This window comes from Protomyctophum bolini (assembly GCF_963924005.1).
Source record: "Protomyctophum bolini genome assembly, chromosome: 20".
Classification (NCBI taxonomy): domain Eukaryota; kingdom Metazoa; phylum Chordata; class Actinopteri; order Myctophiformes; family Myctophidae; genus Protomyctophum; species Protomyctophum bolini.
Genome location: NC_137881.1, coordinates 29,466,501 through 29,484,802, shown reverse-complemented (window position 1 = coordinate 29,484,802; position 18,302 = coordinate 29,466,501). Strand labels below are relative to the sequence as shown.

The 18,302-nt window shown below is 42.1% G+C and overlaps 1 protein-coding gene across 1 annotated transcript; it reads left to right on the top strand.

Annotated features, from left to right (window-relative positions):
• Positions 1-4,847: 4,847 nt before the first annotated feature.
• LOC308335313 (B-cell receptor CD22-like) lies at positions 4,848-10,745 on the top strand (the record flags this gene model as incomplete). Its single annotated transcript, XM_080792332.1, has 11 exons — positions 4,848-4,902; positions 5,735-5,959; positions 6,461-6,724; positions 6,872-7,138; positions 7,749-8,039; positions 8,794-8,907; positions 9,702-9,717; positions 9,854-9,951; positions 10,101-10,151; positions 10,377-10,465; positions 10,620-10,745. 10 exons carry the CDS (start codon positions 4,848-4,850, stop codon positions 10,457-10,459), a joined length of 1,464 nt encoding a protein of 487 aa, XP_080648458.1. The 3' UTR covers positions 10,460-10,465; positions 10,620-10,745.
• Positions 10,746-18,302: the final 7,557 nt, after the last annotated feature.

The following is an 18,302-nucleotide window of genomic DNA, read 5'->3' as shown; positions in this document are numbered from 1 at the left end:
CAGGATATTATCAATACTCTTAAAACAGTTTTTCTGCATGTTCTTTCTGTTTCTCAGGCCGGTGGTCCTCTGCAGCTGATGAAAGCTATGCTCTGCTAAACTCGGATGCATTTTTCAGGCTCAGAACTAATGAGCTCTGAATTATGTTTGTTAAAAAAATAAAAATAAATAAAAATAATAATAATAAAAAAATGCACTGTGTCAGAACTGCAGCAGCAGCGTTGCCGCATCATGATCATGCAGGCGATCATGTTGCAGCTAAAAGCTCCAGGTGGTAGACTACTGGGTACTGATTTCAGATATTAATGATAATGATAGAATGTCCTTTTCGGTATGTCCTGGTTGGGTTGGTATAGTACAGGTGGCATCTGTACAGTTGGTATTGCATTGCAGCAAGCAAACCAGGACACCATTTAGGACTCCTGAATAATGAATTTCAGGGATCAACAGGCGCTGTACTGTTGAACACATTGACTAGTCATCACATAATTCTAGCATGACCTATGTCTGATCCAAGCCCACACTTTTCCCTGTGGAAGGATATCGGTATGGTTGTCCTGTTTCAGGAAACAACAGGTGCTCTGGTTGTACACATTGACTATAGTCATCACATAATTCTAGCATGTCCTTTTCGGTATGTCCTGGTTGGGTTGGTATAGTACAGGTGGCATCTGTACAGTTGGTATTGCATTGCAGCAAGCAAACCAGGACACCATTTAGGACTCCTGAATAATGAATTTCAGGGATCAACAGGCGCTGTACTGTTGAACACATTGACTAGTCATCACATAATTCTAGCATGACCTATGTCTGATCCAAGCCCACACTTTTCCCTGTGGAAGGATATCGGTATGGTTGTCCTGTTTCAGGAAACAACAGGTGCTCTGGTTGTACACATTGACTATAGTCATCACATAATTCTAGCATGTCCTTTTCGGTATGTCCTGGTTGGGTTGGTATAGTACAGGTGGCATCTGTACAGTTGGTATTGCATTGCAGCAAGCAAACCAGGACACCATTTAGGACTCCTGAATAATGAATTTCAGGGATCAACAGGCGCTGTACTGTTGAACACATTGACTAGTCATCACATAATTCTAGCATGACCTATGTCTGATCCAAGCCCACACTTTTCCCTGTGGAAGGATATCGGTATGGTTTTCCTGTTTCAGGAAACAACAGGTGCTCTGTTGTACACATAGCTTAAAGTTTGGTGTTGGATGATCTGCTTTTTGGGGGATTCGGATGTTTTGCGTTGTTGGGGGATTCAGAGTCCCTATGGTCGGGACTGATGCGCTTGATCCTGAGTACCTAAAAAGCAGATCCAATACATCGCCAAACCATAATAAATATATTGCATTGATTATCTTATATTCAATAAATATATATATTACATCCTCCTTGAGTTGTCTGACTGAAATGAGCATTTGTGCCTGTCGTAGACATGCGCAGAGCAAGTTCAGTCAGGGAACCTCAGTCAGCGCGCCGGCCGTTAATTGGGCCACCGCAGCATCATCCGCATGATGCACTTAGCCAATCACAGCTCACCCCATCTCTCATACCGGCTACTTGAACCAGAGGTTTGCATTCCTCTGCCTTCTTGCTTGCCCACTGCCGGTGTATCAGCGTGCTGCTGTACATCCTTTGCCGTCTTGCTGGCTGCGCTCAATTCTGCTTGCTGCTTTCTATTGTATACTCTACGCTGCGGTATACAAGTGCGCACCCACCTCCACCCCAGCTACCACCTGTCATTTTGGATCTACTGTTTTAGGTACGGGGGGATTCAGAGTCCCTATGGTCGGGACTGATGCGCTTGATCCTGAGTACCTAAAAAGCAGATCCAATACATCGCCAAACCATAATAAATATATTGCATTGATTATCTTATATTCAATAAATATATATATTACATCCTCCTTGAGTTGTCTGACTGAAGTAATTAATTATCCTCCAACAGTGCACCTGTTGGGCTACTATCTATTTCATCACCCCTGGGCCCGATGTCATCACACACACGCACGCACGCACGCACGCACGAACGCACACGCACGTGTGTGCGTGCGTGCGTGCTATAGACGTGTGACAAATATGAGTCTGTTAAATATACACCCTGCTTCAAAGTCCACTGAACTAATGGCTGATTCACTGTGGTTTACCACAATGTGCAAAGAATTTAGCTCTGCAAATGCACTTCCTTTTGCCCAGACTATATACTGTCAAACAGTCGTTAGGCTGGTCAATTAGACATCATTAATGTCATGGTCACCTTATTTACGCACATTTTACTGATCATTGTTTCTATTCCCTGGTATGACCTTAACCCATTCTGGGCGGGAACCCCCTCTTGGTGTTTCAAGCATTATGTTATACTTTATAGCTATTGAAAAATAGCAGATCTACAAGCTCATAGCTTATAGGTCTGCTATTTTTGAAAAGTCGTGAAAATGTGACACAAATCTTCAGGGGGCAACCCTGGAACAACATATTTTCAGATGGGGGGGTCGGGCGGCCAATTACATATAATTCTGGGGGTCCTTGACTTGAAACGATTTGAGAACCACTGACATAGAAAAGACATTTGTAGAATTGGTCTCGGTCGAAATGGGTTAATGGTGATTTCCCCTTTATTCTCCTTTTTAAGTTCTTGTATTAGTCTCTGGGTTATTGTGGGCTACAGATCCAGGCCTTCTCATGCCATACCGTCAGGGCCGGATTTAGCCAGCCCCACTGAGGTGGGCAGACATAATTTGGGGTGTCAAACCCCAAAACATGTCTTCATGTGTTTAGACACAGTGGCCAGGTCTGTTTCGTTTGGACAACATCACTTGGCCAAGTTTGGCTTTGCAACAATGAGTTCCCTTTTCAGAGTTGCGTAAGATGACCAAGTTATTTTTTCTTTCGTGCAACATGGTGCGACGGTAGGGGGTTAGGACACGTGCCAGTGTGGAGAAGGAACTCTCACATGAAGCTGAAGACACACCAATTACAAGGGCTGTCACATACAACTTGTGCAACACAGGAAATGCTTTCTCGTATGTCTTCATGTGTTTGGACAACATGACTTGACCAACATTACTTTGCAACAATGAGTTCCCTTTTCAGAGTTGCGTAGTCTGTTCCAGTTTCAGTAAGAACATGCAAAGGCTCCAACAAGGTGGAGTCTAGAAATGTCTCAGAATAGGGTACAAGGCTTGATATGGCTGTCATTGGGTCTAAATTCTTCTTTGATAATCTGTTTTCCATTTCTGAAATGGTCCTGTCGAGGATGCTGAGCAAGGATCTTTTGAGAGACTGAGAGGGGGTGATGGTGGGGTTAGCAGTATCTGTATAGCTGGAAGCCCTTCAAGGACCTCTGGCGTAGCCCCAAACCTCACTTTGACCCCATATTATTGCTTATAGCAGCTTCACCCAATCAGAAACGGTACAGATATTTTGTGATATTTTTATAGGCAAAAAAATAAAGGATCCCCATAAATTTTGATTGGGTGGGCAGGACGCACGTTTGGGTGGGCTGTGCCCACCCTTGCCCCCCCCTAGAACCGGCCTTGCATACCGTATATCAGTACATCAGCTTGTACGATTTCTTTAAACACACAAGTAATGAAAAACAGATAACTAAAAGTCAGCAGTATGAATATTATACGTCCTAACTTCTGTATTCTTAAGCGTGAGCCGGAAGGAAGGGACTAAACAACACTTATTGGTTTTAACCTCCACTTCTCTGTTTAGTTGGTGTGTGTTGTTGATCTGTTGTGTCTATAGATGACTGTTGTTAATGTAGACACACTGGACTGGACAGACGATCTCTAGACAAGTGAGTATGTCTGAATTATACCTCACCGTAACTTAGCAGCAATGATACTTTAGTTGATATAATCACTGACAGGATTGTATCTTATATACTGATACATGTTTGACAAACTAAATTAAAAAGACTAAAGATAGTTTCTCCAGTCAGGCCGTCAGCGCTGCGCCCTGCCATGTCATTTCTGCATCCGTCACACTGGCACTATGACTTTCTTCATGTACGTTGTTTTTGGCAGCACACATTTTGATTTTAGTTGTAGTCATAGTCTCTTGAATAGTTTGCATTTAGTTTTAGTCACATTATCTAAATGTGACTAAACATCATGAGATTTTAGTCGACTAAATCTACAGTTTATTTAGTCGAACAAAATGTATTTTGGCGGGCCTTGATGCCGTCGTAACTGTTCTACTGATGCCGTCGTAGGTGAACTTCAAGGTCACAACGCGTCGCAGCGTGCGTTGTGAGCTTGTAGATTGGCTATTTTCAGCATGCAGCTATTTGTAAAATGACTTAGGCCTATACTGGATCTCTTGTCCACTAGTCCCTTCCTAACATTTTGGTCCAGTTTTTATTTGTTGACGAAATTGTCAGTATATTTAGTCCTAGTTTTAGTCATCATAGCTTCGTTTTTATTTAGTTTCCATTTAGTTTTCGTCAGTGGAAAAAGGAAGTCGACGAACATTTTCCGTCTTAGTTTTAGTCGACGAAATCAACTGTATGATATTTATTCTCCATTCACATACAATTATTATACAATCCATTGATAATCTGCTGCTAAGTGATGTCTCTTTACTCTCTAAGACACTGAGCTACTCTACATCATTTCTTATTTATTTATAACACGTTATAGTAAATGCTATATTGCTTGGCTATTTGACATTTACTGTACCTTTTCACTAGCATTGGTGAGACTTGGTAAAATATGTATTATTTACTATCTTATATCGTATTACAGAACAGAGAGTACAGTCATTTAACAGTAACATTACTAGTTGGTTGTTTTCATTGCAGGTTGATGCTGTTTTCACCTCAAGATACCATGAGGTTTCTAAAGACAATCAGTGTGATCCTGGACATTCTGCTCTTGGTACCTGGTGAGGACAGTTTGAAATGGTTTCAACACATATACGTACAGATAAATGTATGAAATATTGAGTTAAAAAACATATGTATATATACATATATATTACCTGATATGATGAAAAAATCACACCCGTGTGAACTGAGTGGTGCAACTCCCCTCTCCCCCTGCCCCCCCCCCCCCCCCCCCCCCTCTCTGTAATTAGCAGGCAACAGTGCAACACTATCTCTCTCTGTTTCTGGCACAACAGCGCCACCTTTGCCCCTACTGGTACTCTAAACATTGGGACATACTGTAGTCATTCACATCAGTCACAACATAGGTTAGGACATTGCTGTTCCTTGGAGTGGTTGCACCACTCAAAAAAGAACAATCATAATATTTACCAGGGTTTATTTGTTTTGTCTTGTACAGGTGTCTGTAGTGGTCAGTGGGGAGTGAACCTCACCACCATTCCACCTCCATGTGTCGTCAGAGGATCATCAGTAAATATTGGATGTTCATATGCCTACCCAAGGGATCAGGCTGTCACTAACAGAACCTGGTTCAAGAACGGATATGAACTTCTCCGTGGCTCTGGACCTCATCAAGGTCGTTTTCAATACATTGGTGATGACAGCCATGATTGCACCCTGAGGATCAATAACATAGAAGACAGTGATATGGGAAGTTATACATTCACGTTTTGGACTTACCCCATTTTTTACCAGTCCAGTACCTACACACTATCTCGATCTCTGTCCGGTAAATAACAGTACCGTTTTAATCTTTCATGAAATCAAAATCAAATCTTTCCTGACAATCTCACCAACTGATGTCCATCTTGTTTTTATTCTTCTGATCAGGACTGACTGCACACGTGAATCGGCACACTGTGTTAGAGGGGCAAGTGGTGATAATCTACTGTGACATATCTTGTGTACCACGTCCCACAATTGTCTGGTTTAAAGATGGACAACAAATACCCAACCCAAGATTCCATGCCAAAATCCAGGATTCTGGGGGTTACCAGTGTGCTGTTGAAGGACAAGAGACATGGAAGTCTGCCGCTGTGAGGTTGGATGTGCAGTGTGAGTTTATATGAGTTCATGTGAAGTCTTTCTCTGTCTGAATCTGTTCCATTCTGTCTTTAATGCATTCAATTAATTAATACAACAGCACATTCAAAGAAGAATCATATTCAATGAAAGCTGCGAGCAGTGTCCCCTCATTCGTACCTTTATCCACGACAGGATGCATAGTATCCACTATGCTCTTTCTTCACAGCAACATGATTCCAAACATAGTTTGTAAAAGTACAACTTACAGGCCATTCTAGCTATGACTATGGTTCATGCTGCCAGTAGTTGGTATTATAACTTTAACGAAATATTGACACCTAAATGTGTTCAAGGCTTAGATATCAAATGAGACATTTGGGGCTGATTTGACCTAAACATTCTAGTTACAAAGTATCCCCTGTTTCTTGACAACATTTGTTCACTTTTCATTATTTCAGTATTTTATTTACACTGCAGGGTTAGTTTGAAATGGATCTGATTATCCTCTCTATTATATTCTTCCTCCAACAGATGGTCCCCAGAATGTGGTTTTGTCAGTAAGTCCACAAGGAGATGTTGTCAAAGGAAGCTCAGTCACTTTGAGCTGCAGCAGCAGTGGATCAAAACCACCCATCCACAGCTACGTCCTTCTCAAAGACAGCACTAGAGTGGCACAGAAAAAGATAGTTACCATCTCTAACATCCAACCCAGTGACAGTGGAACATACTCCTGTCAGGCAAAAAACAACATTGCTACAGTCAATTCACCTGGAGTCACTAGACTGAATGTTCACTGTGAGGTTTTCATTTCATTAGGATCAAAATGATATGGCATTATTTGCTTGATTCAAAAGCATTAATTATTATTGTCATTGTTCATACCAAGAACATAAAATATTGTAACATATATTTGTGTAAACAGAGCTTAATATTTCTCCACAGACCCTCCAGAAAACACTTCAGTGTCAGTGAATCCACCAGGAGAAGTGGTTGAGGGCAGCACAGTGACTCTGACCTGCAGCTGTGATGCCAACCCTCCAGTAGACACCTACACCTGGTACAGAGACGGAGAAAGCACAGCTATCTCCACTGGTCCTCAGCTGGTGAAGGCCAACGTGTCTCGTGCAGACTCCGGACATGAGTACACCTGTCGGGGGACAAACAAACATGGATCCCAGACGTCGTCACCTCATTCCATTGATGTTCTCTGTAAGTAAAAGAGAGATATAGAAAGAAAATGTCATGTAGTCCAATGTCAATATTTATTTATATAACAATATCCTAACTATGGTCAAAAGTTATTTGTCTTTAGTCTTTTTGACGTTTATATCAGTGTTGATTTCGTCGACTAAAACTAAGACGAATAATTGTTCGTCGACTACCCTTTTTCACTGACGAAAACTAAATGAAAACTATAAGCTATGATGACTAAAACTAAGACTGAATATAGTGACAATTTCGTCAACAAATAAAAAATAGACTAAAATGTTAGGAAGGGACTAGTGGACAAGAGATCCACTACAAGTCATTTTACACTTGGTTGCATGCTGAAAATAGCCGATTTTAAGCTAATTTCAGCAAGTGTAAAAACGGTCATTACGACACCATCAAGGCCCACCAGAATACATTTTAGTCAACTAAATGAACTGTGGATTTAGTTGACTAAAATCCTATGATATTTAGTCGACGAAAACTAGACTAACACTAAGGCATTCCAGGTGACTAAAATGTGACTAAAACTAAGTGAAAACTATTCAAGCGACTATGTCTATGTCTATTTGCTGCCAAAAAACAACAGTCTGGTTTATATTATACCCAGATCCGCCAGTCAATGTATTGGTGGAGGTCAGTGCACCGGACGGTGCAGCAGAGGGCAGCAGTGTGACATTGACCTGCAGCAGTGACGCCAACCCACCAGTAGACAACCACAGCTACACCTGGTACAAGAGCACTCCATGTTCCAGCTCCCCGTTGGTCCAGGTAGGGTCAGGACCGGTGTTGTTTCTGGCCTCTCTGCAGTCCTGCCACGCTGGACTGTACGTCTGTCACACCAGGAACTCACTGGGAGGAGGAAACAGCTCTACCGAGGTGCTGCTGCGCGTGGTCACAAGTGAGTAGACAGAGGACGTTGCGTGTGTGCGTGAGAGTGCGTGTGTGTGTGTGTGTGTGTGTGTGTGTACGGTTGTAATGCACGTAACGAGAACCGTTTGCCCCACCGACTTCACATTCGTCACACGTGTTCTACACCCGCACAGCTATAGTGCAGTGCCCGGTATCGAGTCGGTCGGACCCACGGTTCTCCAGGACCACCACAAAAGGCTCTGGTCAGGCTCTGCCAGTGGGCCTAATCAGCCTGTAAAACCTGTGCAATTCCCAGCCTCTGCCTCAGCCAATTGATTGCCATGGCAACTTTTCACAGTCAGTTTACAACGGGTATTATTATTTCCCAAGTTGCATCGTTCTCAAGTAGGCCGGTGGCCGACAGGACCTACAGGTCTAGCAGTAAGAATGATTGTAATAACATGTACTTTACAGTCTGTGTAACCAGACAACTAAGGTCACATTCCCACCTAATACTTCGGTAGACTCGATGCAAATGGGCGGAGAAGTTGGGATTCCTGCACATGCGTGTGTGTGTGTGTGTGTGTGTGTGTGTGTGTGTGTGTGTGTGTGTGTGTGTGTGTGTGCGTGCGTGCACGCGTGCACACGTACGTGTATACCAGTATATGTAGTGTGTGATTTTCAATGATGCATCCTCCCTACTTTTAGCATAAATTAAAATTATTGAAATGAATTGAAAGGACTGACATTACAGCTCTTAATGTGCGTTTAAGAGGAATATGTGTCTCATTATTCTGCTGCAGACAACAACCATCCGGACACTCCATATTTCTACGCTCTGATAGGCCTATCAGTTGGAAATGGAATCTCCATCTTTCTGCTGATCCTGGGCCTGTGTCTCTGGAAGAAGTGCACAGGTATGTCATTAATGTCCAGGCAGCCAATTAGAGAAGCAGTAAAGGCTTCCCATACACAAGGAATAATCAATGGGGAGCAGGTCAATATTGAGAAATAAACCCTGACATGGTGATTATTAGACCCCAACGCGAAACAACCTTGATGTAAATGTATGCTCGAGTTAGCAGAAATGTCCACATGCTTTCAGCTTGTAGGAATTATGAAATAAGTAAGCAAGCCTTGCCGAGCCATGAGGCCCATATAGGGGCAGGAGCCTATCTCCTGTTACTGTAGCTTGAGGCAGCTTGATGTAGAAGTACACCCCCTGGACATGACGCTAGTATGTCGCAGGAACAATCCAACCCTTGATGCTGAGTGTCAAGCAGGGAGGCATTGGTATGTCTTTGGTATGACCCGGCCGGGGATCGAACCCCGACCTCCCAGTCTCAGGGAGGACACTCTAACCACAAGGCCACTGAGTTGATAGAAGAATTATGAAATGCATCACATTATTTGGGTATCAGTAAGCAAAATATTCAAGGACTACAACTGATACAGAACGCATGCAGCTGCCAGTAGGCTCCTGACTCAGAAGTGAGCTCATTACAGCAGTCCTAGCAGCCCTTCACTATACCCGTGGGTTTCAGAATAGATTTTAAGATATTGCTGCTTGTTTTTAAAACACTAAATGGTCAGGCTCCTGCTTAAATATATATGTGATCTTTAAGCCGTTCGGCTGTGAGAAATGTGAAGCATTAAAGATGTAAACTACTTACTAAATGTGGCCTTTTTCCCCCTCTTTTTTTCTTAACAGATCCATGTTGTGTCAAGTAAGTAAAGCATGAATTGATCTTTGTATGTCGGACATGGCTTTAGATTCCATACTCATACATACTGTGTGTGTGTGTGTGTGTGTGTGTGTGTGTGTGTGTGTATTTTGTATTTATTTTTCCCCCTTCCTTACAGACCCATTCAGCCTCAGGGAACCAATCAGGGCTCAGCTGGACACCAGCAGACCAATCAAAGTGGGTCTTCTGATGACACGTACTGCCCACTGCGACACGGTCAGTCTTTGAACCAATCATGTTGCTTATTAAGAACACGTCTCAATAGGTTTAAATTAAAATAGTTTAATGTAAAACATTAGCTGGCAATAAGTCCATCACCGTAATGTTTAAAATAAAATAAATAAATAAACAATTGGTCCACTTAGGCAACACGAGCGTCTATGACGTACTGGATCGATCTCATCACGTTCCAATGGGTACAGTATACTGTTTACATAATATATTATCATGTCATACTGTTATTCATTGTTGAGCAAATTGCCAGTAAACAGATAATCACTATATGATTTATTAAGCTGGAATGAGAACTCAATGAACTCAGTGGCAACCAATTGAGAGATAAAAAACACCAACACATTCATCAAACTGTTGGCCCACATTCTGCAAAGCTTCTAATCAGATGATTTCAACTCATGTTTCAGTCACACGCTCATCAAGACCTCAACGTGCAGCTGATGCACTTTATGCAAATGCCAGACCTCAACGTGCAGCTGATGCACTTTAGGCCTATGCAAATGTCAGAAACATCAAAGAATCAACATAAGATGAAACTCTTTGATAATGGAAGTGGAGGTAATGCAGAGTGTATTTTATTTGCCCCCCCCCCCCCAATTAGTAAATTCCCCCCATCTTTTGGGACTTAGGCACCTGCTCTTTTGCCTAAGGCAGCGGTGGCTGAACGGTTTCCGGAGCGGTCTTGATATCGGAAGGTCGCTAGTTCGTATCCCCGGACTGGCACGATAAAATTACCACCGCTGAAGTGCCCTTGGACAAGGCATTGAACCTCTACCATGAAATGTTAAAAAAAGTTCTTGAGCTTAGTCCAGTCACCCTGGGTAAACATGGTAACTTTCCTTTCCCCTTCCCCCCCCAAAAAAAATAATAATGCCAGGCTGTAAAAATAGCTGTTATCAATATATCTTTTAATGTTTACATTGTCTTTATTTTTTGGAGTTTGGGCCTCTGCCCTCTCAGTGCTCTTTGGGACAGATCGAGTCACATAGACCAGAGAATCACAAGTAGATAGAAGACACCTGTTAACTCACACTTGATGATGGCTAATTAGCCTAATGGTGGTGTGATACTAGCGAGTTGTTTTTATATCACCTGCTGTTCATGGCCATAGTTTCTCATTGTCTAAATCTAGTTGACATTGACTGGTTAATTGTGGTGTGATGTTTGCCAACTTGTTGTTCTCATAGTACTTGATGTATTACACTTCAAATGTATGAGACTCGATTGGACATTGTTGTTTATTACGTGGCAACAGGTGCAATGCCTTTTCTGTGAATTTCCACATCTTGTGACTGTTTGTAATTGTATTAATAATAGCGTCTGTTATCCACATATTATGTCACTGCACACGCACGCATGCACGTACAAGTCTAATTGATATCGCACTGTAGTTAAATAAAATGGTTATAATAATGTGACGCATTTGTATGTGACTTTGTTATATTAATCAGTATGACAGGAGGTGCAGCTGGAAAAAGGTTTGGACACCCCTGGTCTAGACTAGAGGAACACAACTGCCTGACGTCACGGCACAGGCTCGATTCCCGTTCCTGAATGTCTCACCCCATCTCTCTCTCCCTTTTTCCTGTTCATCTCTAGTGTTCGCTATCAATTAAAAGGCAGAAAACCCCCCCAAAATATCTTAGAGATTAGACGGCCAATACTGTCAATATAGCATTGTCTTTTGTTACTCAACTCCTATACCTCAACATCCCCATCTTCAAATGAGTCCAGTACAGTGACTCTGCCTGGTCCATGGCTGAGTGTGTATGAACTTTTAACTTATTTTATAGAAACCGCAAAGGAGTTGCAGGCAGGAACTGTATGATGTATTGTGCATTATAGACATGGGATGCATACTGTAGTATGGGTTTTTTTGTACAATGAAAAGTACTTCCTATAGTTTTGATGCCCTAACCACTGATTGATTGATTGAATACTGTATCAACACGATTACTGACAGTAGGTTTAAACCCTATAATTAACACCAGATGCTTTTGATACTTACAAGTTTAAAGGGAGCTTAACTGTCTTCCTGCCGTCAATTTATCTTAACCACAGTACAGTACAGTACAGTACAGTACAGTACAGTAAAGTACAGTACAGTACAGTACAGTACAGTACAGTACAGTACAGTACAGTAATCCCTGAGGTGTCATTACTTCTTTGCATTGACCCAGCAGTGTGATGCTCCAAGTGACCACACGGGGGAGCAGTTGGGCGTAAAGTGTGTTGAGAGCAATGAAATGTGACTTGTGTGAATTTTGTCATAGTGCTTTTAACAGTTGACTGTTTACAATGCCAGCATTGTTTTCATCAAAAAGTATAGTGCAAAGTTTTAATCAAAAAATAAATGAAATAAAAATGGTTCCCATCCGTCTGCTCTACCAGCCTCTATACCCCTGAGCACAGGCTGCCACCCTTTCAAATAAATAAATAAAGAAACAATTACTTTTTTAACATGGTGGAATTATGGTTTTGAACAGAAAGCCCCGACTGTCTGCGGAGTTTATTTCTCCTGCCTTCTGTGTGATTTATTTATCCTTCCAAGCCCACTATCCTGCGTCTACTACATCCTGTAGTTCACTTAAGAAATAAAAGTATTGTTATACGCAGATTTTATTTTGAAGAGGAAGAGGAAGTTCTTTCGGTTGTAGCCAGCTGCCATGACAGTCTACTCGAAGTGCCGGGTGGTAGTGGAATAATAACAACAACATGCTTTTAGCCAAAGTTCATAAAACCGCATGCGTCTATGACTTAAACAATGTAGGCTAAACACTTTGGAATTAAACATGGTATATCCTCCGTGGCAGCATATAGGTGAGTAGTTAACGAATTGTTAAGTTTCATAGTATCATTCATCATCAACAACGTTGATGCCCCCCAAAATGAACAGGTTACAATACAGGCAGCCTACGGCCCTACAGGATTCTCATTCTGTTACTGTCACTGCATGCAAGGATGGCCGCCGTGCCATTTCTTATAAACTATCTAATTCATACGTGGGTCGTCGTGGGTCCACGTGGAGTTGTTGTTGTTGTTCATGCGCCACGGTGCGCGGCGTGGAGAGGGCATCAGAGCGCAGAGCAACAGCCTAGTAATAGTATGGCAATTGGCATATTGTCTACTAGTACTCTGTACTCTCTGCAGTCTGCACTCTCTTTCTGGGGCGTATTATATTCGTTAATAAAGAGAGAGCTGTAAAAAGGTTTGATGATAGGTTTGTCCTCCCGGTGGGGGTTCCTCACTGGCAGGTCAGCCAGTATAGAGGATGCACGTGACATCATCATCAAACCCGGAATTTATGCAGGAATGCCTACTTTCTGGCCTTGACAAAGCAAATAATCTACTTCTTTCGGTGCTATAGTAGACGGATTCTTCTTTTGTTTTTCACTTCTGTTATTATTTGTCTGCAGCCCTAAAGTCACAACTGCTGCAACAACTGAACATTTGTTCAAAGATTGTTGGACAACAACTTCAGAAACTGTATACATCCACATCCACGTATGATAACAGCATCCTGAGGTTAGCAAGGAATATCAGTATCACCTCTAATACTAAGCATGTGTTGTATATGGAGAATATAGGTTGCTACCTTCAGGAAGGAGATATTGTACCAGTATACAATAAGGTCAGACTAAAGAGGTCCTTTGTCCACCAGTCGACCTTGAGGCTTAATCAGGAGTTGTAGTAGCCACGGGGTAATATACTGTAAGCAGTGGATATTGCTCTTGTCTTCATGTCTTTATGTATGTCCATTGTCTTTGTCAATTGTCATTTGTGTTATGTCAAATGTGTGTATATGTGTTCTACTTGGCTGCTGTGTCGCAAGACAAATTTCAGTGTGAACTGACAATAAAGTACTATATCATTATCATATCATAATCATATCAATGAAAGGTGCAAGTCACATCATTATAGGGCAACTATATATATAGGCATCTGTAATAAAGGAATCAAAATGACAATCTCTTCAAATAAACAATTGAATCAGAATACAGCTGACTTAGCAAAAGGCACTGACCCATGTGATATTTAATTGGTGTTATTGCACAGTTTCAACCTTCTTTAAATGGTCTCTACTAAGGCCTGGGTTGATTAAACAACAACTCTGTGTATGTTCGTGCATGCATGCATGTGTGCGTGTGTGTGTGTGTGTGTGTGTGTGTGTGGGTCTGTGCGTCTTTTAGGAGGTCTGTGTGTAATAGATACATTTACCTTGCATCACCAGGCATTCCACCGTGGAGAAAACCGGTGGTTTTCATTCCAAAACTGATCCAATGATTAAAGGGATTGTGACATAAAAAGAAATATTATTTTATTTAGGTTTTCTGAGCTCAATTGCATCCAAAAAACATTTTTCTGTGGTCTGGGGTTTTCTAGCTGAAACAAGTGCTCTGATTTGCCTGTGGACTGTGAGGTATACGTAAGAGTCCACAAATCCGGCGCCATTCTATTACCGTCAATACAGCCCAATACAACGAGTAGAGGCGCAGGAACCTTTTTAGAGCAGCAGCCGACATCTCTTATAGGTCTCAGGTTACGACGGACAGATTCCCGGAAACGCTGTCAGCCGCGGAGGTGGAGCTTAATTTCCATCCACCAGCTATGTCTAAAAAGCCGGAAAAGAAGCTGCGGACAGCCGAGAACTTTAGTAAGTGTGGCAGCACCTAGAGAGAGAGACCATTCTGTTTCATGGCTGACTACTGGTGTGAACTAGATCGATACCGTATTCTCAACCAATCAATCACCTCCAAAGCACAGATACGTAGCAAAACAACGGCGTGTGTTTCGTTTTGGTGCGGCTGCAGAAGCTTTCCAACGCTGTTGCCAGATTTTGTGAGCGAAACAAGTGACAAGGTCTCTGAAAACGAGCCCAATTACATCGAGCCCTATATTATTACATCCGCAAGTTTAAAAAAGAATCATGAAAGCAAGCCCAATTAAGCAACTACACTATAAATAAGATAAATAAAATGGTAAATGGTGCATTTATATAGCGCCTTTATCCAAGGCGCTATATATATAGTGCATTTACATTCACCCATTCACACACACACACACACACACACACACATTCACACACCGATTGCGGCGGAAACCATGCAAGGCACCAACCTGCACATCAGGAGCAATTTGGGGTTCAGTGTCTTGCCCAAGGACACTTCGGAGGAGCCGGGAGTCGCTTATAATAAGCAGAACTGGCAACACTGCAAACCAGCGCTGCAGGCTACTCTGCATGGGGAAAAATCATCGGCCGACTGGTTTGTGCTGAAGAAAAAAACTATCTGGAAGTTTTAACCAGTCTGTTGCAATCTGACAGTTTTAACTAGTCTGTTGCAATCTGACAGTTTTAACTAGTCTGTTGCAATCTGACAGTTTTAACTAGTCTGTTGCAATCTGACAGTTTTAACCAGTCTGTTGCAATCTGACAGTTTGATCTAGTCTGTTGCAATCTAACAGTTTTAACTAGTCTGTCTAGAAAGAAAGAAAGAAAGGTCATACTTACAGTGTGTGCACATCTCCAGTGGAAAACTAGCTTCATTTCCCTGTAAAACACAAAGAACACAACATGAAACTATAGTTTAATTTCCCTGTAATGGGATTATAATCCCTTTTATCTAAGGCAGGGGTCTTCAACAGCGTGCCGGGGACCCCTAGGGGGTCCTCAGAGTTACTACACCTTCAACTATCTGACCTTCAAATTCAACCTGAAAAGGTGGCTAAAAACAACTCAAATCTGTAATCATGAGTAACTAACTATCAGCACTACTTAGTATTTAGTATTTACCACCGGTGTCATTTCTCACTTCACTTACCTTTGTTCTGTCCCCTGTACCATGTCGATCTGTTCCTGTATTGTATTGCGTTTTTGTATGGACGTAGTGTTGGGTGCTTGCACATATGCACACATGGCATCAACGCATGGTGTTGTGGGCACACTACACTGATAGTGGTGACCTGTAGAATATTGTTTCCATTCACTGCACTTCCTGCTGTGGGGGGGGGGGGTTAAACCGACATTGGTGACCTGTAGAATGAATTTACTTGGTTGAGAGTTAACTGGTGGCTACCATATAATACAATACAATGGGATTTGCCAGCAGATGTCAATGTTGAGACCTGTTTGCATGTTTAAATTGCAGCTCAAAAAGCTTCAGAACACACAGAGAAAACCCCAGACCACAGAAAAGTTCTGATTTTGTGGGTGAATTTGAGGTAATAAAACCTATTTATTATTTTTTTAAATAAATAAATGTCACGAAAACTTTAAATCACATGCATTCTACCTCCCCCATAGAAGATGAAATCACTGGCATAATATGCCAATGGGCTTGTAGATGTGCTGTTTTAATTGAATGTTGGTTTATTTTGACCAAATGTCCAGCGTACACTACACTACACACACACACACACACACACACACACACACACACACACACACACACACACACACACACACACACACACACACACACACACACACACACCTGTCCCCCTCTCTAATTATAGAACCCTCCACACAGTGACATAATGCTACATGGTCCTGAATTTAGCAAGCTTCCCGTCAGGACACATGCACGTGCGCGCACATGCGCACACACACGTGCACAGACACACACACGCACACGCGCACACACACACCCACACACACACACACACACACACACACACACACACACACACACACACACACACACACACACACACACACACACACACACACACACACATACATGCACACTGTATGTGCTGTAGTAATGGGGGCTGTTTCAATTCCCAGTGGGTCAGACTAATATTAGAGAACCAGAAGGAATACCTCTCATGTTGGCCTGCAGCATGCTCATCGTGTGTGTGTGATTGTGTGTGTGTGTGTGTGTGTGTGTGTGTGTGTGTGTGTGTGTGTGTGTGTGTGTGTGTGTGTGTGTGTGTGTGCGTGCGCGCACGCCGCACGTGTGTGTGTGTGTGTGTGTGTGTGTGTGTGCGTGCATGCCAGAGAGCAAATGGTTCCTAGTGCCATTAATTTAGTTAATAAGGAAAGGAACTGAATGGAACTCTGTTTGGTATATCACATGTTTGTCACATGTGACTGACTGAGCAATATGTATCTAGGCTATACAGTATGTGTGTGTGTGTGTGTGTGTGTGTGTGTGTGTGTGTGTGTGTGTGGTACACACACACACACACACACACACACACACACACACACACACACACACACACACACAGACAGACAGACAGACAGACAGACAGACAGACAGACAGACGAGCACAGCATATCTACACTATGTATACTGTATAGTATACGGTAATAGGTCTTCATTTTCAGTATGCATGCGACACAGTCTGTCACTGTGTTCACAGAGAACCATGCACAGTTCAAAACCTGAGCTCCACGCTCTAGACTTGACAACGAAAGCCAATTTCATGAAAATATTATAACATAGTAAAATGCATTTAATGAATTATAAAATAGTATGTTTGATGAATTAATATAAAAATTTAAAATGTGCAGCTCAAAGTCCTTTGAGGAAGAAATGTTAGTTTAAGTTGGCAGGCCGACCCCAAAATAAATTCCACTGAATATAGAATGTAGAGCTTTCAAGTAATCAAGCAATCCTTTCACCATGTGGTTCACTTTACAAAATGCAAAAGCTATACCTGAATATATGCTTTAGGCCAGTCCACACCAATGCAACAACTCCTTTTATTATTAATTATGAATTGCAAGGAGGATGACGACACATCAAAGATAATTCTCCAGCTTTTACACAGTTATAGACCTATATGTTTTATTTAAATCCCCACATTAGTAGCTATACTAGCTTTACTATAAGTAACCTAACTTGTGTAGGTTTTAAAGCTGAGCTTTTCCATGTAGCTCAGTTGTTACATTATATGAAGACTAAGAGTGACTAATAATTTAGCTATAGTGGAGGAGCTTAGGGATATTTCGCGCTAATTTCTCTAAAAGTGCCAAATTTCGCACAGATGTACAGCCCAGGGCACGCTCTTAATGATTTACTGTAGCTATGGCGCACGAGCCGGCGACCTTTGGGGTCGCCACAGCGGCCAAATCCATATACCAATTACCAACCTATAAGGCAAAGGTTTCTAAATGTCATTGTGTTTTAGCATGTGACGTGTCAAACGAGGGGGTTTTCATGAATCTATTCGAAAGCATTAGTTTTGCACGAAAAACACTCCTTGGGCTAAAAACAGCCATAACCGTCATCACAAATGTGATGAGGTCATCACATTTTGGGCACATTTGGGGAGGTAGCTATACGGCCGAATATATGCCCCTATTGCCCCGGGCTACATCTGTGCAA